Source organism: Hibiscus syriacus, unplaced genomic scaffold, assembly GCF_006381635.1.
Source record: "Hibiscus syriacus cultivar Baekdansim isolate YM2019G1 unplaced genomic scaffold, ASM638163v2 tig00111783_pilon, whole genome shotgun sequence".
Taxonomy (NCBI): Eukaryota; Viridiplantae; Streptophyta; class Magnoliopsida; order Malvales; family Malvaceae; genus Hibiscus; species Hibiscus syriacus.
Window position 1 is genome coordinate 4771946 of NW_024063178.1, and position 27732 is coordinate 4799677.

The window sequence follows — 27732 nt, forward strand, 5'->3', positions numbered from 1 at the left end:
AATTTCTTAAGTTTGTCAAGAAGAATCTGTTATAGTCTAGGTGTTTTTGAAAGTCAAGGAATCTCATCTTTAGAGATCAATTTCCAAACAATTGACCTAAACTAGATTTGCCTACTTGACTATTCCATCTGTGAAGATTATTATCATCACTGAACGTCTTAAACAAAAAGTATAGAAATTCCATATGCAAAAGATGCCCCATGTTGTCCGCAACTATGCACGTCTAAATATCAAGCCTCTTTTCATTATTTTATGAGAGGAGAAGGCTATATCAGTTCTTGTAAGGGAAAGGTATGGTGGTCGGGCTTTTCAGGGTAAAGTCCTTGTTTTGTTACTTTGTCAAAGATCTGTAACTCTGAATCATTTACAGAGTTTTTTAATTCAGTTGATATTCCAAGAATTGCAAGTTTGCAAATTTGATTTGTTGCTCGTCATCTTTAAAGTAATATAAATAAATATTCTTACAAAAACTTGAGAAAAGATGAAAAAAAACAAATTCAAACAAAATGTCTCAAATGATGAAATGATCTTCTTCACTTGGATACCCCCAAGTTGTTGAAGTCAATCTAGTTCTGGTTACGCATCTTCTACACGATTCTTTTGAATGCGTAACAGTTCTCAATAGTGTGCCCTAGGACACTGCTGTGATATTCACAATGAGAATTCTCATCATACCACTTGGGGTATGAGGGCTTCATGAGTTCCACCGGGTATGGTAACACTATGTGGGTGTTAAAAAGTTATTGGTAAATAGGGTCGAAAAGTTCCTATTTTTGATGAGACATGTGAAGGTGGTTAATGCGAATGTAAAGAAATTAAAATAACATAATGCAAAATATGTTTAAATGCATAATGCATGCAATGTTCGAGACATTGATCCAAAAATGTGTTGTTATTATAAATAATCCTTATTGGGGACAAAAATGTTACGTCTTAGGAGACAAAAAACATTTTGACGGTATAGATCCCGAACAGCCTCTGACAAGCTGATTCGTCTTCCGTCTTTTTTTTGTCACTGGTTAAATACCCTTTCAAATCATTCCAGCTCCTTTGGCTAAACCATGCAGATGAGAAGCTTCCTTTTGTACATATTCCAAGAATTCTCGAATGGCTGCATATCTACTATCTGCTGAGTCTGCCTTCAACAAAAACGCCTTTGAAAGCCTCAAGTGAAGGGAAAAACTCACTTGTTTGCTTCTTGGATTGGTCAACAATGGCATGTTGTCTTTGAAGGGACTCTCCAGGTCAATAATCTTTTTCTCGTCTTGCCCCTGCAACCTTTGCCAGCTCAAAAAGTTGACTTTTGGTGTGCACAGTGTAAATCCCGGTCCATTCTGAGTCTTTCAGTAGAAAATAAAGTGGTGTACTCTTCGATCGCGGGCACCGCATTTTCTTGACATGAGTCTTTTCTGACCATGGTCGGACCTTCGAGCTTTTCACCTCTTGTATTATAACCCCTTTGTCCATTATTACAAATTATTTACATTTAACGAACACATTTTTGGTGGATCAACACCTCTTTTGGATGATGTAAATGATAAAAAATGAAGTAAAAGAAAATAAAAATTAAAGGAAAAAAGTTAGTAAGATAAGGATAATAGAACAAAAAAAATAATGAAAATAGTCCTACACCACATTATATCTAGCCCACATGTTTATTATTCTTACCCGGGCATGATATCTATCCCACAAGTTGATTTTGAACAAGTCCTAACCGCATAAATTTCTAGTTCACATGCTTTGAACATGAAATAAAGCAGGAAATAATATCAAAGCATCCTAGGATTTGAAATGAGGTTTTGGGGTGGGCTTTAATTCCCTATAGTCTCTCGATTTAGGTTCTAGAAAAGGTGCACGAGTTCTCCTTGCTGGTGCCCCCTTGGGCTTGCTAGACCCTTAGTCCTAAGCCTATTACAAGCTTATGTGGACTAAGTTAAACTCGAGATAATACATTCCCTTATGCATATGCGGTGAATAAATTCACACGAAGACATAAGGTATATGAATCCCAAAGGTTACTTGCTAGGCCCATGCAGAGAATAAATTCTCACAAATGCGTCGCTTTTACCCCCACTTAAAAAGGGTTCGGAGCTCGGGTATAGAGCCAGAGATAGAAACTTTTCAAAAATTTGAAATCATTGAAAAAAATGTCAGTACAACTATTTATTTGAAAAATAAGCAAAGGTAAATAATTGGAATCGAATAAATAAATTAAAATTAAAATTTACTATTTTTATATAAAAAGACAACCGAAAATTAATTCTAACTTTTCAAAATTTGAAATCATTGAAAAAATGTCAGTACAACTATTTATTTGAAAAATAATCAAAGGTAAATAATTGGAATCGAATAAATAAATTAAAATTAAAATTTACTATTTTCATATAAAAAGACAACCGAAAATTAATTATGGCCTGACTCACTTACATGCCCAGCGGAGTCGCCAAGCTGTCGCGGTCGTCTTTTGGTTGGGCCCAAAATTGGGCTTCGACTTAAGAAAACGAATTGGAGTCGCCATCGATCATTTATTTTAAAACAAATGGGTTAATCGGATACCTTATTTCTTACCTCATCTGCGTCTTACCAAATATGTATCGGATTCGGGAGTCGGTTACAGTCAAGGAAGGGTTAGCACCCTTGAACTGCCCTTTCGGTACTACGTAATTTCCAGTTGTCTTAAATTAAGAAAATTGTACTTTAGAAGGTAAAAATACGATCCCAGTTACTTACCTTAGATAGTTTTAAAGGTGTACCCTTAAGAAAGTCAAGGAACGTGTTAGATAAAAACTAAAAATAAATAAAATAAAGAAAGTAAAAAACGAACGAAGTAAAGGAAATAAAAAAGATACAGAAAATAAAAAAAATAAAGTAAAGATAAAAATGAATAAAATAAAATGAAGAAAAAAGAATAATAATAATAATAATATATACATAATAAGCAAATAAATAAAAATAAGAAGAAAATACAAATAAATGAATGAATAAAACAAATATAAAGAAGATAAAAAAAGATAAAGATAAGGAATAAAAATAAAAAATAAAATAATGGAAAAAATAGAATATATAAAAAAAGTAAAAATAGAAATAAGTAAAATAGAATAATAATAACAATAATAATAATAATAACAGTAAATAAACAGTAATAAAAGAAAATAAAAATAAAAGGGTATAAAAATAATAAATAAAATATATGTATTTATATATATGTAATAATAAAATATAATATTTACATGAATAAAATAAGAAATAAAAAAACAATTAAAATGTGAAGGGGACCGATTTGCAAGAAACAATTAATTGGGGGTTAATTTTAAAAGCAATTCGGGGTAAGAATCAACTCTGAGGGGTCAAATTGAATACTTAAAAACAACGAGGGACCCATAATGGGATTTCCCCATTTCCCTTAACCCCCCCCCCCCGTTTTAGCAAATGCTCTCGAGTATTTTTCAGAAGGTGAAGAACAAGATCAGTGTTCATCAAAAAACCCAGAATCCGACCATCGGTCGCCAGTCATTGGTGGCGAAATTTTAAAAATTTTATTTTTCGAAAGCATGTTTCACCCTTATTTTGAATATCGAAATAGTTTTTTTAAAACGTGAGCCTTGGGGGTAGATCTAAAACGAAAGATCTCGAAAGCCCCCTGTTCATCGGCCAAAAGTCATTTTTGGGGTTTGATTCGAACCAAAAGAAAGGAGAAAAGGACCACACATGTAAGCCAAGAAATATCGCAAATGTACGAAAAAGATTTTACCTTTATTTCTTTTCGAAACTGTAAAAATAATGCCTTGAATACACTTGTGGTTTGGTGGTATCTCTCTCGATATTTTGTGAATATATTGTGTGTAAACCCCTCTGTGATCTTGTGTGATATTCGTGTAAAACTCCCCGTAATCCCCCTTTTACAACGCGATTTACATCTTATTTGTAGCCTAGGAAAATTTATTTTTAGAGTCCTACATAAACTAAATCATTGCTTGGTTTTTGGTTTGATGCCTTCCTTGCGCCGGAGGGTTCGGGTTATTGGAGGAGAGAGATGTGCGGCGCCGTGAAATGCGGCCGAGGGAGGCGTGAGGGCTCCTCGAACAAGGGCTTGAGGCGTTGTCTGGAATAGAAGATGGGGTTAGGGTTGCAAAACCCTAACCGATTCGGGTTGGTTCATGGGTCCTGAACCCGGGTTTGGGTTGCATGTGCAACTGGGCCTCTGGGTTGCTTTGTTGGGTGTGTAACTTGGACTACTGTCACCCTTTGTAAAAACGCTAGGCTTTGAGCCTACAAAACAAATGAAACAGGTAATAAATATATATATTTATAATTAATATAATATATGTATATAAATAATAATATATGTGACACATAGGACGAAATGATGTGTCTACCCTTCTTAAGGACAAAAAGATAAATTTTCGTACAATTTTAACGAATCATTCATAATTTTTCGTATAATTTTAATTATTAAAGTTGTGATCATTATCTAAGAAACAATATTTTACAGTCTTCTTCCGAATGTATAATATGAAGATCATACCAAGCCATGGTCATTTTTATGGAATTTTTTTTCTTGTTTTCCGATTTAAAATTGTCAAAGTCATTTTGACACTTCTGAAGATTGAATCATTATGAATTTTTAGGATAAATCGTGAATCATTGTTTGAAGATGTTGATTGGAATTAAACCAAGAAAGAAAACCCATTTTGTTTTCAAGAGGATCTTTCAAAAGCAAAATTGTAATCAGACAACCATATACAATTAATTAGTGCTTAATCCACGTATTTGGTTAGTAGTTATACCTAATTTGTCTTTAATAAAGAACCATTAATTGATAAAGAATTAGGGATCGATTCATTCGGTAAGTGATATACCTTGTAAACTTGAAATACCATGTGCCATGTGATCATAGACTTACCCAAGAGGAGAAGCTTTCCTAAAAGGCATTGGCATAATGATTTCGTTTCATGAAGGCATAATATTAATATTAACATTAATAACATGTGAAAAACGAGATCACATGAAATAAAAATACATAAAATTTTAACCTTTCTCTTCTTTTTCCATGGCCTCTACGTTACTTCCTGTGATTCATTATCAAGTTTCCATTAGAACATTTTCATAATTTCAACTTTAGCCCTAAAGCACTTCTTCCAAGGCCCAACGGCTTCTATAAACACAAACCAATGGTTTTTTGGCCAATTAAGGATTCCGGGTTTTTTAATTTAGCCCATTAAGGTGTCGGTTTTTTATATAGGAGAGTACGGAAAATACTACAATGAATATGAAACTCGTCACCTTGTCACCTCAAGGTGACGAGTTCCAATAAAACATAGTTTTTTTATTAAAATTCATCACATCAAGTTTAAAAATTTGAATAAAAATATTTTTTTATTCGAACTCATCACCTTGAATAAAAAATTGAGGTGACGAGTTCCATGCACTGTAAAAAATATTGTAGATCCCAAAATAAAAATGTATATGACATATTTTGCAAATTATTTTTCTAGGTTGCCCTATTAGGCCGAAAAACCCAAACCAATGGCTTATCGTCGGTGAGCTATTAGGCCCAAAAAGCCAACCGAATGACAAGGGATTCAACAAAGATGAAACTGCCACTTTTGCAGTTCAAGTTGGGCATATTATGAACTAAAGTGCTTCCTTCACACTAGGCAAAGCTCTCTTTGTTGCATGATTTGGTTTGTTCACTTGATCTATGTCGCCATCAAACAAAGAAAGGGAAGAAATATAATGTTTAAACATTATAAAGTAAAAAATATGTATTGCTTGTTGGATTGGACCGACAATGATCACTTTTCCTCTTTATAATATGAAATGCAGAAAGTAAAAGCACAAACTTTGCTTCTTTCACCAGACAATTGCACTTTGGTTAATTCATGCCTTTTTTTCTTTCACAAAAATCACTTTTAAAACGCATGCTGAGTGTCAGAACCCCATGCTATGTTCAGACAAACACAGCCGATGTAAATATTCATGACACCGAATCGGATCAAGTTAGAACGTATGGATATCGAGCTGCTTGAACGAACATATCAGCTTCTCGTATAGCCAGGCACAAAAACTAGGCTTGCACAAAAAATAGTTGTTTTACCCACTCAGCATTCCTAGTTTGTTCTTACAATAAAAACTGTGCATAGGCATACTCCATTCTATTTAAGTACCCTAAAGTCTAAATCAAGGTAGGATATGCTTTTCTTCTTATGCTTAACAAGCAAAAGTGTAAAAGGTAGAATTTTGGCTACATTACAATCTTCACAATCCAAGTTATCCTTGGAGGAAAACTACAAGCCGAAAGGCCGAATGTCATATTCGTAACAGACCATTTAGGTGTCCATATTTGTTAATCAACATTGAGAACCTATAAATAGTTAAGCAATCACAAGATCAGAAATTAGCGAACAAGTGAAAGAATGTATCAAGTCTCATTCAAATGGTTACAACATGCAAATTAGCAAACAAACAACACTATGGTACCTTATCAAAGTATACAATTGCTAAAGTTCAATGCTTTAGTATTTTCGAATTCTTTTAAACAAGTTTTGGAATCGAAAAGAGACCAAAGACATAGCAGGGGCATGCTTCAGAACACAATTATAATTTTAGTAACAAAAACTTTGAACTTTTTATTTACTTTTCACTACAACATCTAACAAGGGAGAACCAACAAGCCCTCCCTTTCATCATGTCTGGGCCTTTATTTCAGATATACATGGATACAAAAATCTAATCTGTGTTTCCTATTGTACAATCAAACTATGAACTGAACAACAACAACTCACCTGCATTTCCAACACCGAAAGCTTTGTTCAAGTCATCCGATAGCATGATTGTCTCTCAGAGTCTGAACCAAACTCGAAGTGTATAGCCTTATCTTCTCATTCTCTTCCTCCATTAACCCCATACAAATCTCCAAAACTCCTTGGTTGATCGCTTCGAAACAAAGCCTTTCGGAACAATTGCACAAACAATTCAATGTAAACAGGCCATATCGAATTCCCCTTGAGGTTCCATTCCTTAAAACATGAACCAAAACCTTGACACACCCATTAACCTTTATCAACTCCTCTCTCCCTTCTTTGCATTTCACCAATAATCCCAACACTTCAATCGCCCTTTCCAAACCGGAATTCAATAAGCCAACCAGCATCGGCACCGCCCCGCAATCGATAGCTCTCCTTCTGTTATCAGCAAATGAACAGAGAGCATAGAGAGCAGTTGCGGCCTCTTTCTTTTCCCTTCCTTGGCCTGAAATCAGAAGCCAAACCAATGCCTGAATCACATCCGGGTACGCCCCTATCGTTGCTTTATTGACTTCCACGACGGCCAAGCTGGTTATAATCGTTGCAGCTATGGCTCTGCAATCGGGTGACCCGAGACGTAAGACATTGACGACCCGGTTAATCGCGCCTTCCGCGACTAAACCCACTTTGTTATCATCGTCTAGGCTGAGATTAAGGAGTAAAGAGAGCGACTTCTCTTGTAAATTCGAGTCATCCGAGTCGACACACTTGAGGACCGCGGGGGCCGCTCCCCACTCGGTTAGTTTACGGCGAAGTGCTGAGTCATGTTTGGTGAGTCTGGCCAGCTGTGTGAGAGACTTGAGCTTGGTTGCGAGAGGGGACGATGGAGAGGTCAGAGAAGAGATGAGGGATTGGGGTTGAGGGCAAGGCTGTGACTTTGAAGGAGCGACGAGGGTATAGTTGGAAATTAAGGAGCGGAGGGCATGGTTCGGGATAAGACAAGGGTGTTCAGGCAAGGGTAGTTTGGTAATCGGACAAGTCCGGTGGCCGGCGTCTAGCCACCGTTGAATTGATGCTCGGTCGAAGGTGTGACCCGATGGAAGGATAACCGGGTCGGACATTATCTCGAGAGATACAGGGCACTTGAAATCGTCAGGGAGCTGAGTTGCCATCTCGTTTCCAACTCGACTAAAAGCCTCAGCTTTCCTTCTCAGAGCTTTTGGAAAAAAAAGGAGGGTTTATGAGGTTTTGGAAGCAGTGGAGAGAGAGAAAGGCAAGAACTTTGTTTTATCGCTTAAGCGGGGAGCGAGAGAGAGAGAGAGGTTAAGAAGAAGGTAAGTTTGTGGACAACGAAATGACTATAGTATCCTCCTCAATGGGAATATAATTTACGTAAAGAATAACGCGCAGTTTTGCACAATTTTACATGTTTATTCCCAACTGAATAGAATTTTACATGTTTTTTTCTGCTCAACTGGGCAAGGAAATAAATTTCGAACATTGAGCTCATAAGTTCAACGTCATTTTAATAATCAAAATATACTACATGCATCATATAATGTAATACTTAAAACATTTTTGGTAACATACGGATATGCTAAGTTGGAACATACATACTTAGGTAGGCATCATGGTGCATCTAAGGGGCTACTTGGAGCTCACGCACCCCTCTATCTTACCTAGGGTGGAAATTCAGAATTCTACATCGGATTGCATCACCCATTAACTTGCTCCGTCGAGCCCTGGGGCATCTACGCCTAGTTCGCAAAGAAGTGCCAAATGCACAATCTTAGGGTTGACCATATCTTAACATACAAACGTTCCTTGATATTCTATAGGGGTTCGGGTATCCGACTCATTTCCCGAACATCATACAAGACAAGTCTTATGATTACATATAGTGTAAGGTTTCTAAGTGAAATTAACTTTGTTAATATCATTCACACTTGATGTCTTATTGAAGGATTAAAGAGTGGTTTGGGTCCCTCAACAACATTTTTAAAATTCCTTAAATTTTTTATTCTTGGAACTGAGGTAGTATCGATACTGACTTATCAGTATCGATATTGACTCAAAAGTATCGATACCTCCATTAAAGTATGATACCAACATCTTAAAACAACCTTGAGAAAAGGACGGTAGTATCGATACCCCTATAGAGAGTATCGATATTCAACCCTTGGTATCGATACTTCCATGAGTGCCGATACCGAAATTGCATTCTGGAAAATCGGTATCGAAACCCCTCCTCCAGGTATGAGATCGAACCTAGAATATCAATACTTCCACCTAAAAACTTATATATTTTTGCCTAATATAATAACAATATCAATATTGACACATGCAATATCAATACTGGCACCCGAAAATGCCTTTTTTGGACATCTTAAACCTTTCAAAACCATCCTAAAGGCCCTAAGGAGGTCCCCAAACATTAATAGAGTCTTATTTTAACTTATTAGGGTCATAAAGAATCATCACATAACATAAAAACACATAAATGTGAGATTTACAATGAACATGCTCTTAAGCTTTCAAAAGTTAATGCAAGCTACATAAATGCATGGTAAGACTTAAAAATGGTATAGGAAGGTTAGAAGGGTGTTACCTTGGTGATTTAGCTGATGAAAAATCCCCAAAATCACCCAAGTGACAACTTTTCCTTCCCCTTTCTTTGGACCCTTTCTTCAACTTATTTCACTAATGCATAAGGAAAACATGTTACTAACTTATTTATGAGGCTATTAGAAGTCTAGTAACATTTCTTAAAGTTCATCCTACCCCAAACACAAGCTAGAATCATCTATTTCATAAACCCCTAGTAAAACCTATTTTTGGTTAAAAACTTAAAACTTGACATATGGGGTTTGAAATGAAGCTCTTGAATTGTGGAAGAATCTTTCTTACATGAGGTAAACTCAACTAGGATTTGAATTTCTTAAATCTTCACTTGGAGGAAAGGAAAATGAAGAAAGAAATATTAGGGATAAGGAAGAGTGTTTGGTGAGTTAAGATGGGGTGGTTCACGTTGATATCAGATAAAAATAAGGGGGTTTAGCTCTTCATTTGAAAAATGGGAAAATCAAACTTTAGGTCATTTTCCTTTTTACTTCTTATTAAACTTATCCCAAAAGTCTAACACTTGGGCCAAACTAAGCCCAATTCTTACTTAATGTTATCCAACTAATCTAATGGGTCTTTTTGGGCTCGAATTAAAGGTTTTGGGTTAAATCGAATGACTAAGTCAGGGTTGGGGTATTAAAATCTCCTCTCTTAATAAGAAATTTCGTCCTCAAAATTTATCTGCGTAGAAAAGATACAGCTACTGAAGCTGCATATCTTTCTTAGTTTTCGAGGTGGCTTCTTCAGTACCATGGTTCCTCCACAATACTTTTACTAAAGGGATATTTTTGCTTAGAAGTTCCTTTACATCCTTTGCTAAAATCCTTATCGGCTCCTTCTCATACGGCATATCCTGGCTTAACTCGATCTGCTCTAAAAGAATGATATGAGAAGGGTCGGAATGATATCTCCTTAACATAAACACGTGGAACATATTGTGGGTACGTTTCAATTCTAGAGGTAGAGCTAAACGGTATGCTACGAGTCTTATCCTCTCGAGAATCTTATATGGTCCTCAAAGCGCGAGGTTAGCTTTCTTTTACGCCCGAAATAAAGCACCTTCTTCCATGTAGACACTTTAAGAAACACCTTGTCACCAACATGAAAATCGATTTCCTTACACTTTAAATACACATATGATCTCTGCCTATCAGACACTTCTTTTAGCCGATTCTGAATCAATCAAACTTTCTCTCCAGATTATTTAATCAAGTCAGGACCCACTAACTTACTTTTGTTAAGCTCAGACCAACATAGGGGAGTCCTACACTTGCGTCCATATAAAGCCTCATACAGAGCCATTTGGATGCAAGACTGGTAGTTATTATTGTAAGCAAATTCCACTAGTGGTAGGTGGTCTTCCCAACTACATTCAAAGTTTATAATCATACACCTGAGCATGTCCTCAAGGACTTGAATAACACGCTCTGACTGACCCTCTGTTGAGGGTGAAAAGCAGTACTATAATGTATTTTGGTGATTGAGGATTGATGAAGAGCTTTCCATAATCAAAAAGTGAAAGGAGGATCCCTATCAGATATGATCGAGATCAAAACCCCATGCAACCTTACTATGTCGCGGATATACAGTTGTGCTAATCTTTCTACGGTGAAATCCATCCATATTCGAAGAAAATAAACTGACTTAGTTAACCTGTCTACAATCACCCATATTGCATTATGCTTCTGTCTATTCATAGGTAGCCCGTTTACAAAGTCCATAGTCATATTCTCTTATTTCCATTGAGGAATTTGAATTGGTTGAAGTAGCCCTGAAGGAATCTGGTGTTATGCTTTAACTTGTTGACATACCAAATATTTCGCTATAAATTCATATATTTCCCTTTTCATACCTGGCCAAAAATACAACGGTCGTAATTCTTGATACATCTTATTACTGTCCGGGTGCACTGAGAGTGGACTACAATGTGCTTCATGAAGAATCTTATTGCGCGAAGGCTAACCGACCTCTAAAGAACAATGTATTCTCATCTCTTAGCTCAAAGAATAGGTCCTAGCCTCAGTGAACTTGCTCTACGCGAGCCCTCAAGCGATCGTCGAAACCTTGCAACCTCTTGACTTTGCCTACCAACCCAGGCTTTACTCGAAGTTCTGCTAACAATCCTCCATGCTCAGACAACCTCAATTGTGCTAACAAAGCCCTCAAGTCCACCATCGACTTCATACTTAGTGCATCTACACTATGTTTACTTTCCTTGGGTGATAGTCAATCACACAATCATAATCCTTTAACAACTCTACCCACACGCTGCCTTAAATTCAATTATTTTTGGGTAAGCAGGTACTTGAAACTTTTATGATCCGTGAATATATGACACTTTTCATCAAACAGATAATGTCTCCAAATCTTAAGCGCAAACACTACAGCTGGTAAGTCGCGGGTAGGATAATTTCACTCATGCGGCTTGAGTTGATGAGGTGCATAAGCTACCACTTTCCCCTCTTGCATAAACAAGCACCCAAAACCATTCAAATAATCATCACTATACACTATGAATTCTTTACTAGATTTTGGCTACGTTAAAATTGGTGCTTGGGTTAGAACAAACTTTAATTGCTCAAAGTTTTTCTGGCGCTTTTCATCCCAAACAAACATAACTCCCTTATAAAATAACTTCATCATAGGTACAACTATCATTAAGAACCCTTTTACAAACCAATAATAATAACCCGTAAGACTTAAGAAAGTACAAACTTATGTCACATTGCTTAGCAGTTCCCACTCTAACACGGGTTGAATTTTCTGAGGATCAACCCAGATGCCTTCTGCTGATACTACATGGCCCAAAAAGATACTTTGGATAACCATAACTCACAGTTTCCAAACTTAACAAATAATTGACGCTCTCATAAAATTTATAAAACTATGTGGAAGTGTCGATGACGTTCTTCTTCAGATCGTGAGTACATCAATATATCATCTATGAAAACCACCATGAACTTAACTTAGTACGGGTGGAAAACATGGTTCATTAATTCCATGAATGTGTTGATGGCATTGGTGACCCCAAACGGCATCACTGGGAACTCATAATAAATGTACCTTGTCCTAAACGTCGTCTTGTCTATATCTGCATCCCTAACCTTCAAATGGTAATACATAGATCTTAGGTTTATCTTTGAGAAAACACAAGCCCCTTTAAGTTAATCAAAAAGGTCATTTATCCCAAGGAGAGGGTATTGATTATTGATAATTAACTTATTCAACTAAGGATAATTGATACATAACCTCATCGACCCATCTTTCTTCTTTACAAAAAGGACTAGCACCCCCAATGAGAGGTGCTTGGTTGAATGAAACCCTTCTCTAAAAGCTCTTAAAGTTAGACCTTTAATTCCTTAATCTCCGTCGGTGCTATGCGATAGGGTGTAATAGAAATAGGAACGGAACCCGATAATATATCAATACTAAATTCTAATTCTCTATCTGGGGGTAACCCTGCTAAATCCTCATGAAAGACATTCTTAAAATCTCTTACAATTTTGATATTCTCAACCGATAAACTTACAACCCGAGTGTCAACCATATGTGCTAAGAAAGCTTTATAACCCTTCTCAATAATCATTTGCACCTTGATTGCTGAAATAATTCTTGAACACCCAAAGTCTCCACTTCTCATCATTACCTTAGTTTTATCACCCTTTCTAAGATTGAGTCGTCTAGCCTTACACCTTAGACTTGCATCGTGTTTCGAGAGCCAATCCATGCGTAGAATCATATCAAACTCTCTAAACAGTAGTTCTATCAGATTGATGGGGAAAATTTGACCATGGATTCAACAGGGCAATGAAGATGAATCTTATAGACCAGGATGTCTAACCCTAATGAACTATACACTATAAACCCTATATTTAAATTCTCAATTGAGAGTTTTTTTCTTGAGCTAGGTCATAACATATATAAGAATGCGTGGACCTAGATCTATTTCTGTTGTAACCAGAATGGAAAACACGGTAAATATACCTAAAATCACATCGGTTGGGTCACACTCATTCTGAGCCCTCATGGCGTACTGACGAGAAGTTACTTGTGGCTATGGACTGGCTACAGACCTGACAAAACCTCTATCATGCTAGCCGGAAGCATAAATACCTCCTTTAGAGGGTCCTCTACCCCTCTGCACTGACTGGGCTAATCTCTACGTCTGACTCGGTGTAGCTTTTTGTGCCTCTAGACAATCTCGAACAAAATGATCAAGGGAGTCACAACCATAACATCCTCATATCCCAAAATGGCATACACCGAAATGTTTCTTTCTATAAGTCTGGTAGTCAGGATATGGTGTTCTTACTGATCCATCAGAACTAGCCACTGATGTAGTCGCCAAAGGTCTCCTACGAGAGCCTGATCTGCCACCACGATTTGAACTCTAGGCCCGTCCCCTGGACTGGCCTGTTGGGGTTGTCTATGAACCTCGAGAATTTTTCCCTCTTGGATAACATTTGAGTAGGTCTTGAAGACTCTGTTGTCCCCTGATTTTTCTCCAAAATAATACTAGAGGCTCTAGCTCTCATCTCTACTACTTTCTCAACCGCTTTAGTTTGAAGTACCAATTCAAAAAAGACCCTAGGTTGGTCAGTAGCTAGATGAGTGAGAATTTCAATTTGGAGGCCTTTCCTAAACCTACTACAGTAGTGATACTCTATCAGAATCATCTCTGGTGCATAACGACACAACTGAAGAAACTTTACCTCATATTTTATCATCGAATAGTCACCTTACTTCAGATTAAGGAACTGATCTCTCAGACCATCAATATGAGCTTCTCTGATATATTTTTCTTAAAACTCTGATAAAAAAATTCCTATATCGACCTCTCGGGCTCCATAGCTAGCTCGATTGTCTCCCACTAGTCGATGGTGTCACCCTTAAGCAAGGAGATGACACGCTCCAAATTACCATCAGAAGTCAGATACAATTATCTAAGTGTGTGAAAAGTATCCCTAAGCCACTGATCTATAGCAATCAAATCATCATCTCTCGAATTAAAGAATTCGATTATCTTATACCGGCGCAAGCACTCTGCCGATGCTTCTTGATGTGGTACAATCGAAGGGGCTGGAGGTGAAGGTGGGTAAGGTGGAGTGGCTGAAGTCCTAGGGATGGCTCGCACTATGCGTCTTAATGTCTTCATCAAATCCCTAAAGAATGTCACTTTACCAAACCCAGCGTACCAAAACTTACCGACCCCAACGTCTACCAAAACTTTAGACTCAATGCTCAGGAAAAACTCATCCGCCTAGTCACCAACCAAGGAGGCATGACTATCTACTATACCCTCCTAACTATGATCAGAATCACCATCCATACTTAGATTATGAAACAACAAAGAAAAATGAGGTTACTATAACGATTCCATACTCAATAGTATATCTCAAAATTCTAGGTGCATGTGTGTATATAAACCTTTACCAACTCTAACCCACGAGTCCTAGAAATAACTTAACCTGATGCTCTGATACCATTAAATGTAACGTCATAATCTAGTACAACCCGAAGATCGACAAACTATGACATCACTCGGACTACCAGAGTGATTGATCAAAATTTTTCTTTTAAAAATTACAGATTCATTTGCATAAATCCATATATTGACATATATAATCATATAAATTATAATACTGTTTACAAATCTGGAGCTCCTAAAAATAACTTGAATTTATAGTTTAAAAAATAATCAAACATTTCATTTTGACCAGACATACACGGGTTCATTTACAATATATGCCCACTATTATATAACCCAAGACGTACTCAAAAGATGGTGGTTGGTGTTAAACGTTTCAGGCAAAGGCTCCTTCAAAAGCTCATGCTCCTAACCTGCGCACGAAAACAAATTTCAAACGCTAAGCTTACGAGCTCAGTGACACACTATTAAGCAAACTACACTACATGTATCCTCTAATGCATATACTTAAAACATATTTTTTAGTATACTAATATGTTAAGCTGGAACATATATACTTAGGTAGCGTCATGCTGCGACTGAGGTGCTACATCTCGAAGCTCACACACCCCTCTATCCTACTTAGGGTGAAAATATGGAATACTACATTGGATTGCGTCAGTCGTTAACTTGCTCTGTCGAGCCTTGGGGCATTTACGCCCAGTTAACAAAGAAGTGCATAATGCATAATCTTAGGGTTTGTCATATCTTAACATACAAATGTTCCTTGGTTTTCTATAGGGGTTCGGGTGTCTAACTCTTTTCTTGAACATCATACAAAGTAAGTCTTATGATTCCCTAGAGTGTAGGGTTTCTAAGTAAAATTAACTTTGTTAATATCATTATAACTTGATGTCTTAGTGAAGGATTAAAGAGTGGTTTGGGTCCCTCAACAACATTTCTAAAATTCCCTAAATTTCTTATTCTTGGAACTGAGGTAATATCGATACTGACTTATCACTATCGATATTGACTCAAAAATATTGATACCTCCATTAAAGTATAGATACCAACAACTTAAAACAACCTTAAGAAAAGGATTGTAGTATTGATACCCATATAGAGAGTATCGATACTCAACCCTTGGTATCGATACTCCCTTGAATATCGATACCAAAATTGTATTATGGAAAATCGGTATCGAAACCCCCTCCTCTAGGTATGAGGCTAAATCTAGAGTATTGATACTCTCACCTAAAAACTTATATATTTTTACCCAATATAAGAACATTATCTGTAACCCCTAGATCTGACCTATGTATTACGACCAGATCTAGCAGACTACAATAAAGTTTTCCAAAACATTTTCAATAATTTAAAACCATATTTCGAATAAACATCTTTAAAAATAGATTTGATAATATTAAAATTCAATTTATGTAAATAAAAGTTATCGTAAGGACTAAATAAAAATAAAAATTCCAACATCAGTATTGAAGGCAGTATAAATCATTAAATCAACATTTTCAAAATATAGGCACATGTTACCCAAAATAAATGCATCTCGGAAGATAAATACATTATAACAAAATATCACTGTACTAATGTGTCGATCCTTTAAGTGGTAGGTTCGGGATGCATATTCAAAATATGTGAAAGAGAAAAGTTTGGGGGAGTGAGCTAGGGAGCTTAGTGTGTTCCAACGGTGTAGAAATAGAACATACATATAAGTCTCCAAAACAATTAGTTCTAAGTTATGAAAACGTCAATAGTGTTTTTAACTTAAAATATAGAATTGCCCTCCAACCAAACACCATATGCAGTTCCTCATAACTGCATCTATAAGGACTTAGCCTAGGCCTGAAAGGCATAGGTGCCAACCAATGGGAGCACCCTGGGTCTATATGGTCTTACCCTAGCTGAAGCGTAGGTTCCCACCTAAGTCTTGTGCCCTAAGGCCCATAAGGACTTACCCAATGCACACAGTAGAGGAGCCACCCTAAGGGAGTACCTTAGGGTCCATAAGGTCTTACCACTAGGCCCATTAGGCCCAAGAGCTCACCCAAAAGTCTCCTTAGGTCCACATAGAATTACCAGTTTGATCGGTATGAACCTATATAAGGAACCAGTTTAACCGAGCTAAACCTGCAGAGATTTCATACTAAATCCCAAAGTATCCCAGAGAAAAATATTTTTTAGACAGTAACCAGTGGTAGTAGGAAATTAGAATTCATACATATTTATTTATCAGTAAAAATAGTAAGGATGGAATATCAATCAGACAATTAGGCTTACTTTAGTAAATCAAAAATCAAACTTTAAATTAGATAAATCATATGGAATCAAATCAAACATATAGACACATTGAAAATCAGATAAAACAATCATGTGCACATGATATTTCAAACATATATTTATAATGGATATGTGGCACACAAGAAACACACTTCACATAATGAATCAGTCCGGGAGATTTATCGAGCATTGGCTTCACTATGCTCTTATGTTGTACGAGAACCTAAGTCATATCAGAACGGGGTTATAATTAGAGTAATAATCTAAATCAAATATTTAACAGGGTTATGGAGCTATACAAGAAATCAAAAGATCACGAGAACAGACAGATCGGGAAGAACTGGGTCGAACGGACGAACGGTCATGAAATCCATGAGTACCTTAAATAAACGATAACATATTTCATTTATTAACCTTAAATTAAACGAACTTAATTAAATTGCTTAAGTTACATATGCACTTTCTCGTTTAACGGTCAATTCAGAGGTTTTCAAGTTCGAATTTGGCAAAACGAACTTCAGATTCAGACTCAAGACGTCGAAAAACATAAAATATGACTTTTCAAAAAGTTTGACTCTTTGATCAAAGTCAAATTCAAAGTCATCATGCATGTCAACGGTCAACAGTTCGAGTCAAGGCCAACGGGTCAAACCAGTTCAGGTTGACTTAGCTCGGTTTGAGTTGAATCAGACTGGTTTGGGTCGATTCAATCTGGTTAGACCGTTTTTAGAAGGATTCCAGAAGCAAAGATGAGCCCCACGTACATGCGATGGCATGTGACGACGGTGATGGGTAGGGGGACAGTTTCTGACTACTCCACGATAAACCAAACATCAAATTAAAGAAACAACAATGCTCAGTTTTAGTTAAAACCACCTGAAACAAAAGAAAAAGGGCCAAAATGCTTACCCACACTGGAGACGAGGAAAACGATGATGAAAACTCAACCCATCGGTGGTGTTTTGAGTGGACGGAGGTGGGCAGTACGGAGGAGGCAGCAGTGCAGCCAACCAATAGCTAGAACGACAGGAATCGAAGGAAAAAGAGGCAGTGACGTAAGGGTTTTCGATGAACTCTTCGGCTTAAGTCACGGTAATGTGCGACTGATCTCATTGAGGAATACAAGGTGTTTTGGCTGCGAGAGGTCACCGATCATGCTGGTAGGGTCGGGGAATAACAATGACAATCGAAGCGGGGTGAATCGTGGAAGGGTGCGACGGTTAAGGTTAGGGAAGAAAGGGTTTGGGGTTTAGGACTTAATACACAAACGAGGGGTTCTACCTTGGATCTGGGTTATAACCCAATCTAAATTATAATATATATTCATAATTGAAGTCACAAATAGTGACTTAAGCCGATTGGTAGGGTGATGGATGGCTACTCCATGGGTCAGTCCCTAAACTTCCTACACATTCAAATTTGGCCTAAAAATCTTCAAAATTATTCATTTTTCCCATTAATTAATTAATTAATTAAATTATTATTTTTAAGTAAAATTTGGGGTGTGACAGTATCGATACTGACACATACATTATCGATACTAGCACCCAAAAATGCCCTGTTTGGGTAACTTCAACCTTTCAAAACCATCCTAAAGGCCCTAAGGAGGTCCCCAAACATTATTACAATCTTATTTAAACTTATTAGGGTTATAAAGAGTCATCATATAACATAAAAACACATAAATGTGAGATTTACCATGAACATGCTCTTAATCTTTCAAAAGCTAATGTAGACTACATAAATGCATGATAAGGCTTACAAATATTATAGAAAGTTTATAAGGGTCTTACCTTGGTGATTTAGCTAATGGAAACTCCCCAAAATCACCCAAGTGACAACTTTTCATCCCCCTTACTTTGGACCCTTCTCTAACTTCTTTCACTAAAGCATAAGGAAAATATGTTACTGACTTATTTATGAGGCTATTATAAGCCTATAAACATTTCTTAAAGTTTATACTACCCCAAACACAAGCTAGAATACTCTATTTCATAAACCCCTACTAAAACCCATTTTTGGTTTAAAACTTAAAACTTGACATATGGGGCTTGAAATGAAGCTCTTGAATTGGGGAAGAATCTTTCTTACTTGAGTTAAACTCAACTAGGATTTGAATTCCTTAAATCTTCACTTGGAAGGAAGGAAAATGAAGAGAGAAATGGGAGGGATGAGAAAGAGTGTTTGGTGAGTTAAGATGGAGTAGTTCACGTTGATATCAGATAAAAGAATAAAGGGGTTTAGCTCTTGATTTGAAAAAGGGGGAAATCACACCTTAGGTCATTTTCCTTTTTTACTTCTTATTAAACTTATCCCAAAAGTCCAACACTTGGGCCAAACCATGCCCAATTCTTACTAAAATTTATCCAACTAATCTAATGGGCCTTTTTGGGCTCGAATTAAAGGTTTCGAGTTAACTCGAACTACTAACCCGGGGTTTGGGGTTTTACACTAAGATACAAAATATATACACCATGTCATATAATTTAGACTAAGCAATGTTCTTGGATTAATGGTTGGATACATGTTTAGTTTCCTAAGTGAATATTTTTTGCCCTAATTTGCTTTCCTTTGTTTTCTTTCAACCAGAGGGTGACATATGTTACTCTTTGCTTGGTAGAAATAAATATATTAAATTAAAATAAAGTTAGTCCTCCAACCGAATGGTGACATGTGACATGACATGTGGTATCATTCGATTAGAGAATTAAATTTATTTTAATTTATTAAAAATTTGACTAAATTGAGAGAATAATTAAATAACAAGGATCAAATGTGTGATTGTATCAAAATATTTAACTGCTGGTAACGACAGTTAAGTTGAGGTAACTACATCTTAATTAAATGAAAACGAAAGTGACCATATCTGTTTTTTTTGTAATCAGTGACCAAAAGTGGACAAACCACAAATATAAGTTATCATCCATGTAGTTTATCCTTTAAAAAATCATATATTCAAGGTTTAAATAAAAATAAATATTAAATTATAATTTTTTTTTGAATAAGCTAAGATTGTTACAAAGTAATATTTGTTCTAAATACTTTCTCAACCATTTGACAATGAACGCTTAATCACCATGATGTAGTTGCTGGTGCTCAAACCCGCGACCTCTAAGAACAACAACAATTTCTATAACCGCTAAGATAAGTTAATTAGTGCATGTTAAATTATAATTTTTAATCTAAGTGTTTAAAGTTTCATTTATTAAAATATATATTAAAATAAGGTAAGCATAGAGTTTGTATCAACAATATAAATATTTTATTAAATATTTAATAAAATATTTATATTGTCTATACAAACTCTATGTTTACCTTATTGTTGATTCTCCCCCTTGAAACCTGTGGATTTACTCGCCTTCGATACTACCTCAAGCCGCTGATTCGCAGCACTAGCCTGATGTATTAGGCTCTTCTTCATTAAAAAAAAGAAAAGAAAAGTAAAAAGAAACATATATGTCTGATGTTTATTCATTTATTTTAAGGTTAAATCATTATCATCTCAATCAATTAAATCAGATTTAATCAATTAAGTTGGTTAAGTTGATCGTGAGTTAATGAAATTCACAATCTAATCTATATTAAATCAATTCAATTAGATTAATTATTTGATTCAATTAATATCCAAAGTCGTCAATAATATATTTTTATTAAAGGAAAATTATTATATCATTAGCCACTAAAGTTTAAGTTATGTATCGCTTTTTTTCACTAAACTTTATAACACTTTAATAGAAGTATTAGATTTTAGTTTGAGGAGTTCAATTGGGCCATTAAATTCAAAATGATATATTTAAAAAAAATGGGACGGACTTCATTAAAAACCCTTTTAACCATCAAACGATGGGAAACCTATAAGGAGGAAAGAATACCCAACTAAAAATAAGTTAAACAACATCATTTGATACAATTTAAAAAATAATCTCGTGAGAAGTCGAATCAAAATTAGGAATTTGGATTTGATTTGTTTGGTGTATTTCTTTAAAAATTGAAGTATAAGAAACATTTTTCTAGAAGATAAACAACATACTTTGAAATTGACCTTATCAAATGAGTGAGATTGAAGCATTAGATCGAACTTTTAGATGGATTTTCAGTGACTTTGAATGAGTTTGTGGAAAACAAATTAGAAAAGAAGAATGATAATTAAAATGCGTATGTTTTGATGTCAATTTTTTTTTATGATGACAACCAATGAATGGTAATGATTAACCGATTATGATCGTTTGAAGAGTTGATGATTTTAATAGAAAAAATAAGGAAGAAACAATAGTATCACTACACCGTTAGCGATCTAATTCCAATGTCCTAATTGAACCTATAACTAAAATTTAATGTTCAAATTAAAATGTTGTAAAGTTTGTTAGTAAATTGATATATTATCTAAAAGTTAGTGAGCGACGGCATAGTTTACCCTTTCATTAATGACAAGAATAGCTATTTTTGTGGCACCGAGGAATTTGAGGGTCAAATTGGGAAACGTCTTTGCTGAGTCATATCTATAAAACCGTTGATGGGGTATTACCTTTTGAGGATAAAACGGATGGAAAAGTAAAGAAATTAATTTGGCATTAAAAGCAGAGGGAAGAAAGAGGATTGAAAATGTTACCGCAGCGGTTACCGAGTAACGGCTTCCGACACCAACCCCCCGTTACGAGTGGTTGCCATCTAAAGTCAACTGTCCAAAAGTCGAAATTTATGTGGTTTGTAAGAAAAATATATCACGTGATTTAATGTATTTTTATATTACTTTTATTATACTTTTAATTTTCTCAACCTATTAGGTAAACCTCTTATAAAAAAAAACCTATTAGGTAAACCTCCCAATATAAACCTATCCAAAATAAAACCTCCTAATATAAGCAATAATAATGCTGGTGGAGTTTTGACTAGGTTTATATTATTATCTTAATATTTAGAAGTTGTTATTCGATTTAAATATTTAAAATTTAACATTGTGAGTAGAATAGGTTGGATTTGAGCATGGATGGATCAAAGAACAAATACTGCGAGAAGTAAGATACTTAATTTCAAAATAATAATGACTTATTATGTATTTAATATAAAAATTGGGATAGGACAGAAGTTTAATTTTACTTAAATTCAAAATCATAGGGACCTAAAATGCTATTAAATCAAAAATTTTAGGAGGGGCAAGTGCCCCTCTCACTTCCTATATTACTTGGTCCCTGAATTTGAAGAGTTGCCATTGTAGTAGACTACTATAATATCTAATTTAGATTATTCAACAAATGGATGAGATATTATTATAATAGATATAGATGATTATACCAAAAATAATACTATTATTTTGAACCTAGTACAAATATTTTAAAATACAAAGCCAAAATTATGATGAACTAAAGTAGATGGAATAAATCTCAAGACCTAACATTATAGAGGGACCAATACCATAACTGGATCAACAAAACGATGATATTGTTAGTGTTGGTATTAGTTTAACACTTTAAGATTTATTTGTATAATTAAAGCAGAATTTTGGTCTTGAATTGCTGTTTGCCCAATGACTTATTTTCGATAACGAAAAAGTAAATTTGCGATACCGAGAATGTTTTGTTTATAATGGAAATTTATTATGTGTACTGATCTTAAGTGTGTTTTTATGGTACGGTTGGCAATAATATTTACACACAATATGCAAAAAAATGGAAAACGTTTAATGTCATTTTGTTAATTTGAATGAATAATTCAACCCTCCTTTAATATGAGTTATATTATTATTTTTATTTAATAATTTTTCTCTTTTCATATTATAATTGTAATGATTTTATCTATAATATTTTTTATCTATTTTTATAGCACACATTTTTTTCTCTTAAAGTTAGATATGACGACTGCTCTCCATATACAAACAATATTTATTTGGTTAATATACTAATCTATCACTGTATTGAGATCTTTGACTTAATATTTGTAGACACTCACAATCACAAAAGATAAATCACTATTGAATTGTTGTAATGTCAATTTGTCAACAAATTAATGTATATTTATATTAATTTTTATGGTTTTTTATCATTTTTCATCGACAATAGTATTTATTTGTATCAATCATATCATCAAGTTGTTTAGTTCAATTTTCATTTTTTTTTGTAAATTCATTTTTTTAATCTCAGATGACTAGTATGTGTACTTCGATGGTTTTAGGAGAATGTTTGATTTATGTAATTAATTTACTCTTATTTTTCATAGACTTTTCTTGTAATATAAGATATTTTTCTTTATGCTATTAGTAATTAAATAAAATTTAAGATAAAGTACACAAATGGTCCCCGACTATAAGATGTTATTTAGTTGAGTTCATTGACTATTAAAAGTTATAAAGTGATCCATCGGTTATAGAGTGTTCCATTTTTGAGTCCCTCGACTATTAAAAGTTACAAAATAGTTACCCAACTATTTATATATTTCAAACTCATCCTTTTTTGTTAAAAAAATGACGATAATCTGAACTGAGCGTTAATATGCTGGTTGGGATATGATAAAATATGATCCCAGAACTTCAAATGATTATTATATATCATTCAATATGTTAACACCTAGCTTAGACGTCTGTTAAATTTTTAACAGAAAATGACGAGTTTGGAACATATGAATAGGCATGTTGTAACACCCATCTCCCGTATACCCTTCCGTATACGAGGTACAAATGTTTCATCACTTTTAAAACATTTTCATATTTGAAAACCCATAAAATTTTACTCCTTTTTATAAAACATTTTAATTTAATAATAATAAAACATACATTAATTTTAAGTAGATAACCAAAAGTGATGTTCAAACATTTCATTATTTTTACATAATGGTAAATCAAATAATTTCAGAGCATTTTTACTAAATCTATTACATGCCAACTAATTACATCAAAAGTAGACATGTATGTCATATTGTTACTGACGAGGCGATGCTTACTTTGATGTCTGATGGTCTCCTTACTCAGCTTGTATTAATACCTACGCATGAAATTAACACACGCTAACAAATTCCTAAGGCATAAATACTCATACGCAAAAATTCAAAACACAAATATATCATAACCATTTTGATGTCCATTAATTCTTTCAAATTCTTTAAACACTCTATAGTTCACACCTATATTGCCAATACTTTCATTTCCCAACCATTCCTATAAATTACGTGGGTTGTACACACAATACCAATACATAAATTCACACAATTTCCTAGTTTTTCCACATAAGTTCAAATACGGAAATTCATAAACAAATTATGAATTTCTTAACTTTTTCCACACAAAGTGCCTAATACGGAAATTCATAAACAAATTATGAATTTCTTAACTTTTTTGCACACAAAGTGCCCAATACAGAAATTCATAAACAAATTATGAATTTCTTAACTTTTTGCACACAAAGTGCCCAATCCGGAAATTCATAAACAAATTATGAATCTCTTAACTTTTTGCACTCAAAGTGCCCAATACAGAAATTCATAAACAAATTATGAATTTCTTAACTTTTTGCACACAAAATGTCCAATACGGAAATTCATAAACAAATTATGAATTTCTTAACATTTTGCACACAAAGTGCCCATTTGGTAATCACCATACATATATCAATCAATCATACATCTATGACTACCGTAACATATACGTATAAAATAAATGCACTCACATGGATTGCCTCGCTATTGTATACAAAACACAAAGTTGATTACTCAGGTACTTTGCCTTTGCCTTTTGTTTTGCTTGACTCAGGAGCGGGATTTCGATCTACTCAAGAATCCAATAAAGACACATACAATATCAATTTTAATATATTTCCTAACAATTATACTTAAACATTACTCAAGAGTACATATTATTTAATTTTCCATAACAATATCAGCCTATTCTAAAATTTCTGGCTCACTAGTATCAATACCCCTACCATGGTATCGATACTAATATACTATGGTATCGATACTCTATTACGGTATCGATAGCATTTTTGCATTCTGTTAACAATGGTATCGATACCTTCCTTATAGTATCGATATGTCTTGCATCAGTATCGATACTTCCCAGCTGATTCTTTCAATTTCAAGCCTATAATATCGGTACTGTTCTATTAGTACCGATACCCTTACCCAGATTTTCCATTTTTTAGCCCGATTATTACCCAAATTTGGTCAAATTTCCATATGTTTATACCCAATAATACTACTAAACTCTTATTTGCTTATTCCTACTAGCCTTAATTCATTAAGCTTCTTAAAACATCTAAAATCTCCCAAGAACAATCAATTATAAAGATCACACCACTTTTTCTAACTTGTTTTTAAACCCATCCAATGCTTCTAATCTCTCGCTTACTACTTTGACAAGTCAAAACTACTAGTAAACATCCATAAACACTCATATCTTAACATATCATTTCAAAACCCATTTTCTTAATTCTCTAATATTTCCTCCATAACTTGGTTTTAATCTTATTTAACCCTTCCTTAAACTTACATATCACTTAAGGTTGCAAAAACAACCTATAATCAAAAGGAAAAACTGATTAAGTGAAGTTTACCTTAGAAGCTATGGAGGAGAGAGAAAAACCACGGGAAGAAGAAGAAAAACACTACTAGAAAAAACCCCTTTAATGACACACAATTCTCGTCATCTATGGGTGCAAATGACACACAAACTCGCGTCGTTGAAGCCACCGACATAAATATCAGATGACGCGCAATTGTGCGTCATAAATCTATGACACGCATTTATGACACACATTTATGATGCTCATTTATGATGCACATTTATGACGCGCATTGCGCGTCATTTAAGCCCCTGTCATAAATGAAAATGACACATTTGTGTGTCATAAATTTATGACACACATGTATGACTTATATTGTGTGTCATTGAAGCCCCCGTCATAAATGAAGATGACACACATTCGTGTGTCGTTATTGTATTTCGTAAATTATATATATATATATATATATTGTAGATTGACAAATAATCAAACTAAATCACATTTAATGTCTCATAATACTAAATATATATATATATATATCATATTATACATAAGCAATCCATTTGCATACAATATATTCACATTAAGTTATAAAAAATATTGTAATCATATGTCGATACAAGGAACAGATAAAACAAATTTAAAAACAAAAACCTGATTCTGCCATTAATCATACAATAACTTCATAATCCTACTACAGTAAACTTGAACATCTAAAAACTAACAAAAGTAAAATATATTCATTCAAAAGCTGAAGGAATATAATGAATTTTTACAGGACCTTTTACAGCAAAAAGTACCATAGTTTCATCTACATCCCCCTCTTTGTTCTCTTCTTCTGTCTTTTCAGAATCAGAAAGCAAACCTCCAGCTTTCTCCAAGCGTTCTTCTATGGAATCTTCAAGCAACTATGAGAAGTATAAGAAGCTCAAAGTTAAAAAAAATATTAGAAATATGTGAAAAAGTATGCAAATACGTATTTAAGTGGAGTACAAATAGGATTCAATATAGAGTTGATGGCAGCAGGAACCCTTTTACTTTCACTAATGGAAGGAGAATTATATATGTTAAATCCATATATAATTAAAAGACCAGTTCAGCAACTCACTCCCCAATGCATTTCTTTCTGGTTTATCTGATTAGCTACATCCTGGCAGCTTCCAATAAGTGTTACAACCTCTGTATCATCAGAAATGGAAATGGGCTGTCAAGAAGAAAATGCAAGAAAACAAAAAAAAAACAATAGTCAAACAACACCTCTTTTGCATACGTAACATGCAGAATATGAATAATGAAAATGGCATCACCTTGAAAGTTAATGTGTTCATTGATGACCCCAAGCACTGCAGTGGATTGCGTTTTATGCAAATATTGCAACAGAAGATCATAGGAATACTGTCGAAGTGATTGACAACAAATTCAACAGTAAATGAGGAAACAAATATATTCTTTTCTTATCTATTAGCAGTTACCAAAGAAACAATTTACGGCTTTTACCTGACATATCTTGATGATAACATTAGACAAGTACGATGATTGTGTTTTACTAAAATTAAAATTAAGCACTTACATCATATAACAAGTATTCACATAACCAGGATTATTCAATCTCCTGATTAAGTGAATGGTCTGTTAATGCCTTTATTTTACTCTGCCTAAGAGAACGAGAAAATTCCATACCCTGATAGAAAAAACATCTAGGTAGCAGCAATATATAAGAGAAAAATGATTCAATCCTCCAACATAAAATTGTATGCTATTGCACCCATTGAAGCCGAAGTGATACCCTCACAGTTGTCAAGCTTAAGAACCGTTAACATTGTTAGTCTTACATACTTCACAGAAAGAAAATTCATCAAAATATGGCTTAACCAGAAAGTGGCACTAATTAGAACTAAATTAACCATTTGCAAAATCTGACCTCAAGAGATATGTTAGGACAATATGACGAATTCAGAACATGGATAACAGAACAAGAGCGAGCTATTTCTTGAAATGTTTCATTACTAACACACAGACAATTTGACATGTCTAAAGACTCTAATTGAGGGCAATAAGTTACTATGTAATGAATTATTGCATCTGTAAGTTTGTGGCATGCACTTATATCAAGCAGCTGTAAAATGGGGCAATTAAGGGCTGCCTGTGCCAAATTACTACGTTTCAAGGACAA

At 34.6% G+C, this 27732-nt stretch overlaps 1 protein-coding gene and 2 long non-coding RNA genes across 3 annotated transcripts; 1 reads left to right on the forward strand and 2 right to left on the reverse strand.

Moving 5' to 3' along the window:
• Positions 1–1430: 1430 nt before the first annotated feature.
• On the reverse strand, positions 1431–26499 carry LOC120170560. The gene is made up of 4 exons (XR_005520787.1): positions 26360–26499; positions 20113–20115; positions 13517–13527; positions 1431–1442 (listed from the first exon to the last, which is right to left on the reverse strand). It is a non-coding gene; the product is annotated as an uncharacterized LOC120170560 (long non-coding RNA).
• Positions 6077–6218, forward strand: LOC120170561. Its single transcript, XR_005520788.1, has 2 exons — positions 6077–6113; positions 6144–6218. It is a non-coding gene; the product is annotated as an uncharacterized LOC120170561 (long non-coding RNA).
• On the reverse strand, positions 6638–8045 carry LOC120170559 (U-box domain-containing protein 8-like). The gene has a single exon (XM_039178509.1). The coding sequence runs from the start codon at positions 7916–7918 to the stop codon at positions 6818–6820; it is 1101 nt and encodes a 366-aa protein (XP_039034440.1). The 5' UTR covers positions 7919–8045; the 3' UTR covers positions 6638–6817.
• Positions 26500–27732: the final 1233 nt, after the last annotated feature.

Bases quoted from the DNA above. Each gene is read 5' to 3' on its own strand.
- LOC120170559 (XM_039178509.1), bottom strand. From the start codon at position 7,918: ATGGCAACTCAGCTCCCTGACGATTTCAAGTGCCCTGTATCTCTCGAG.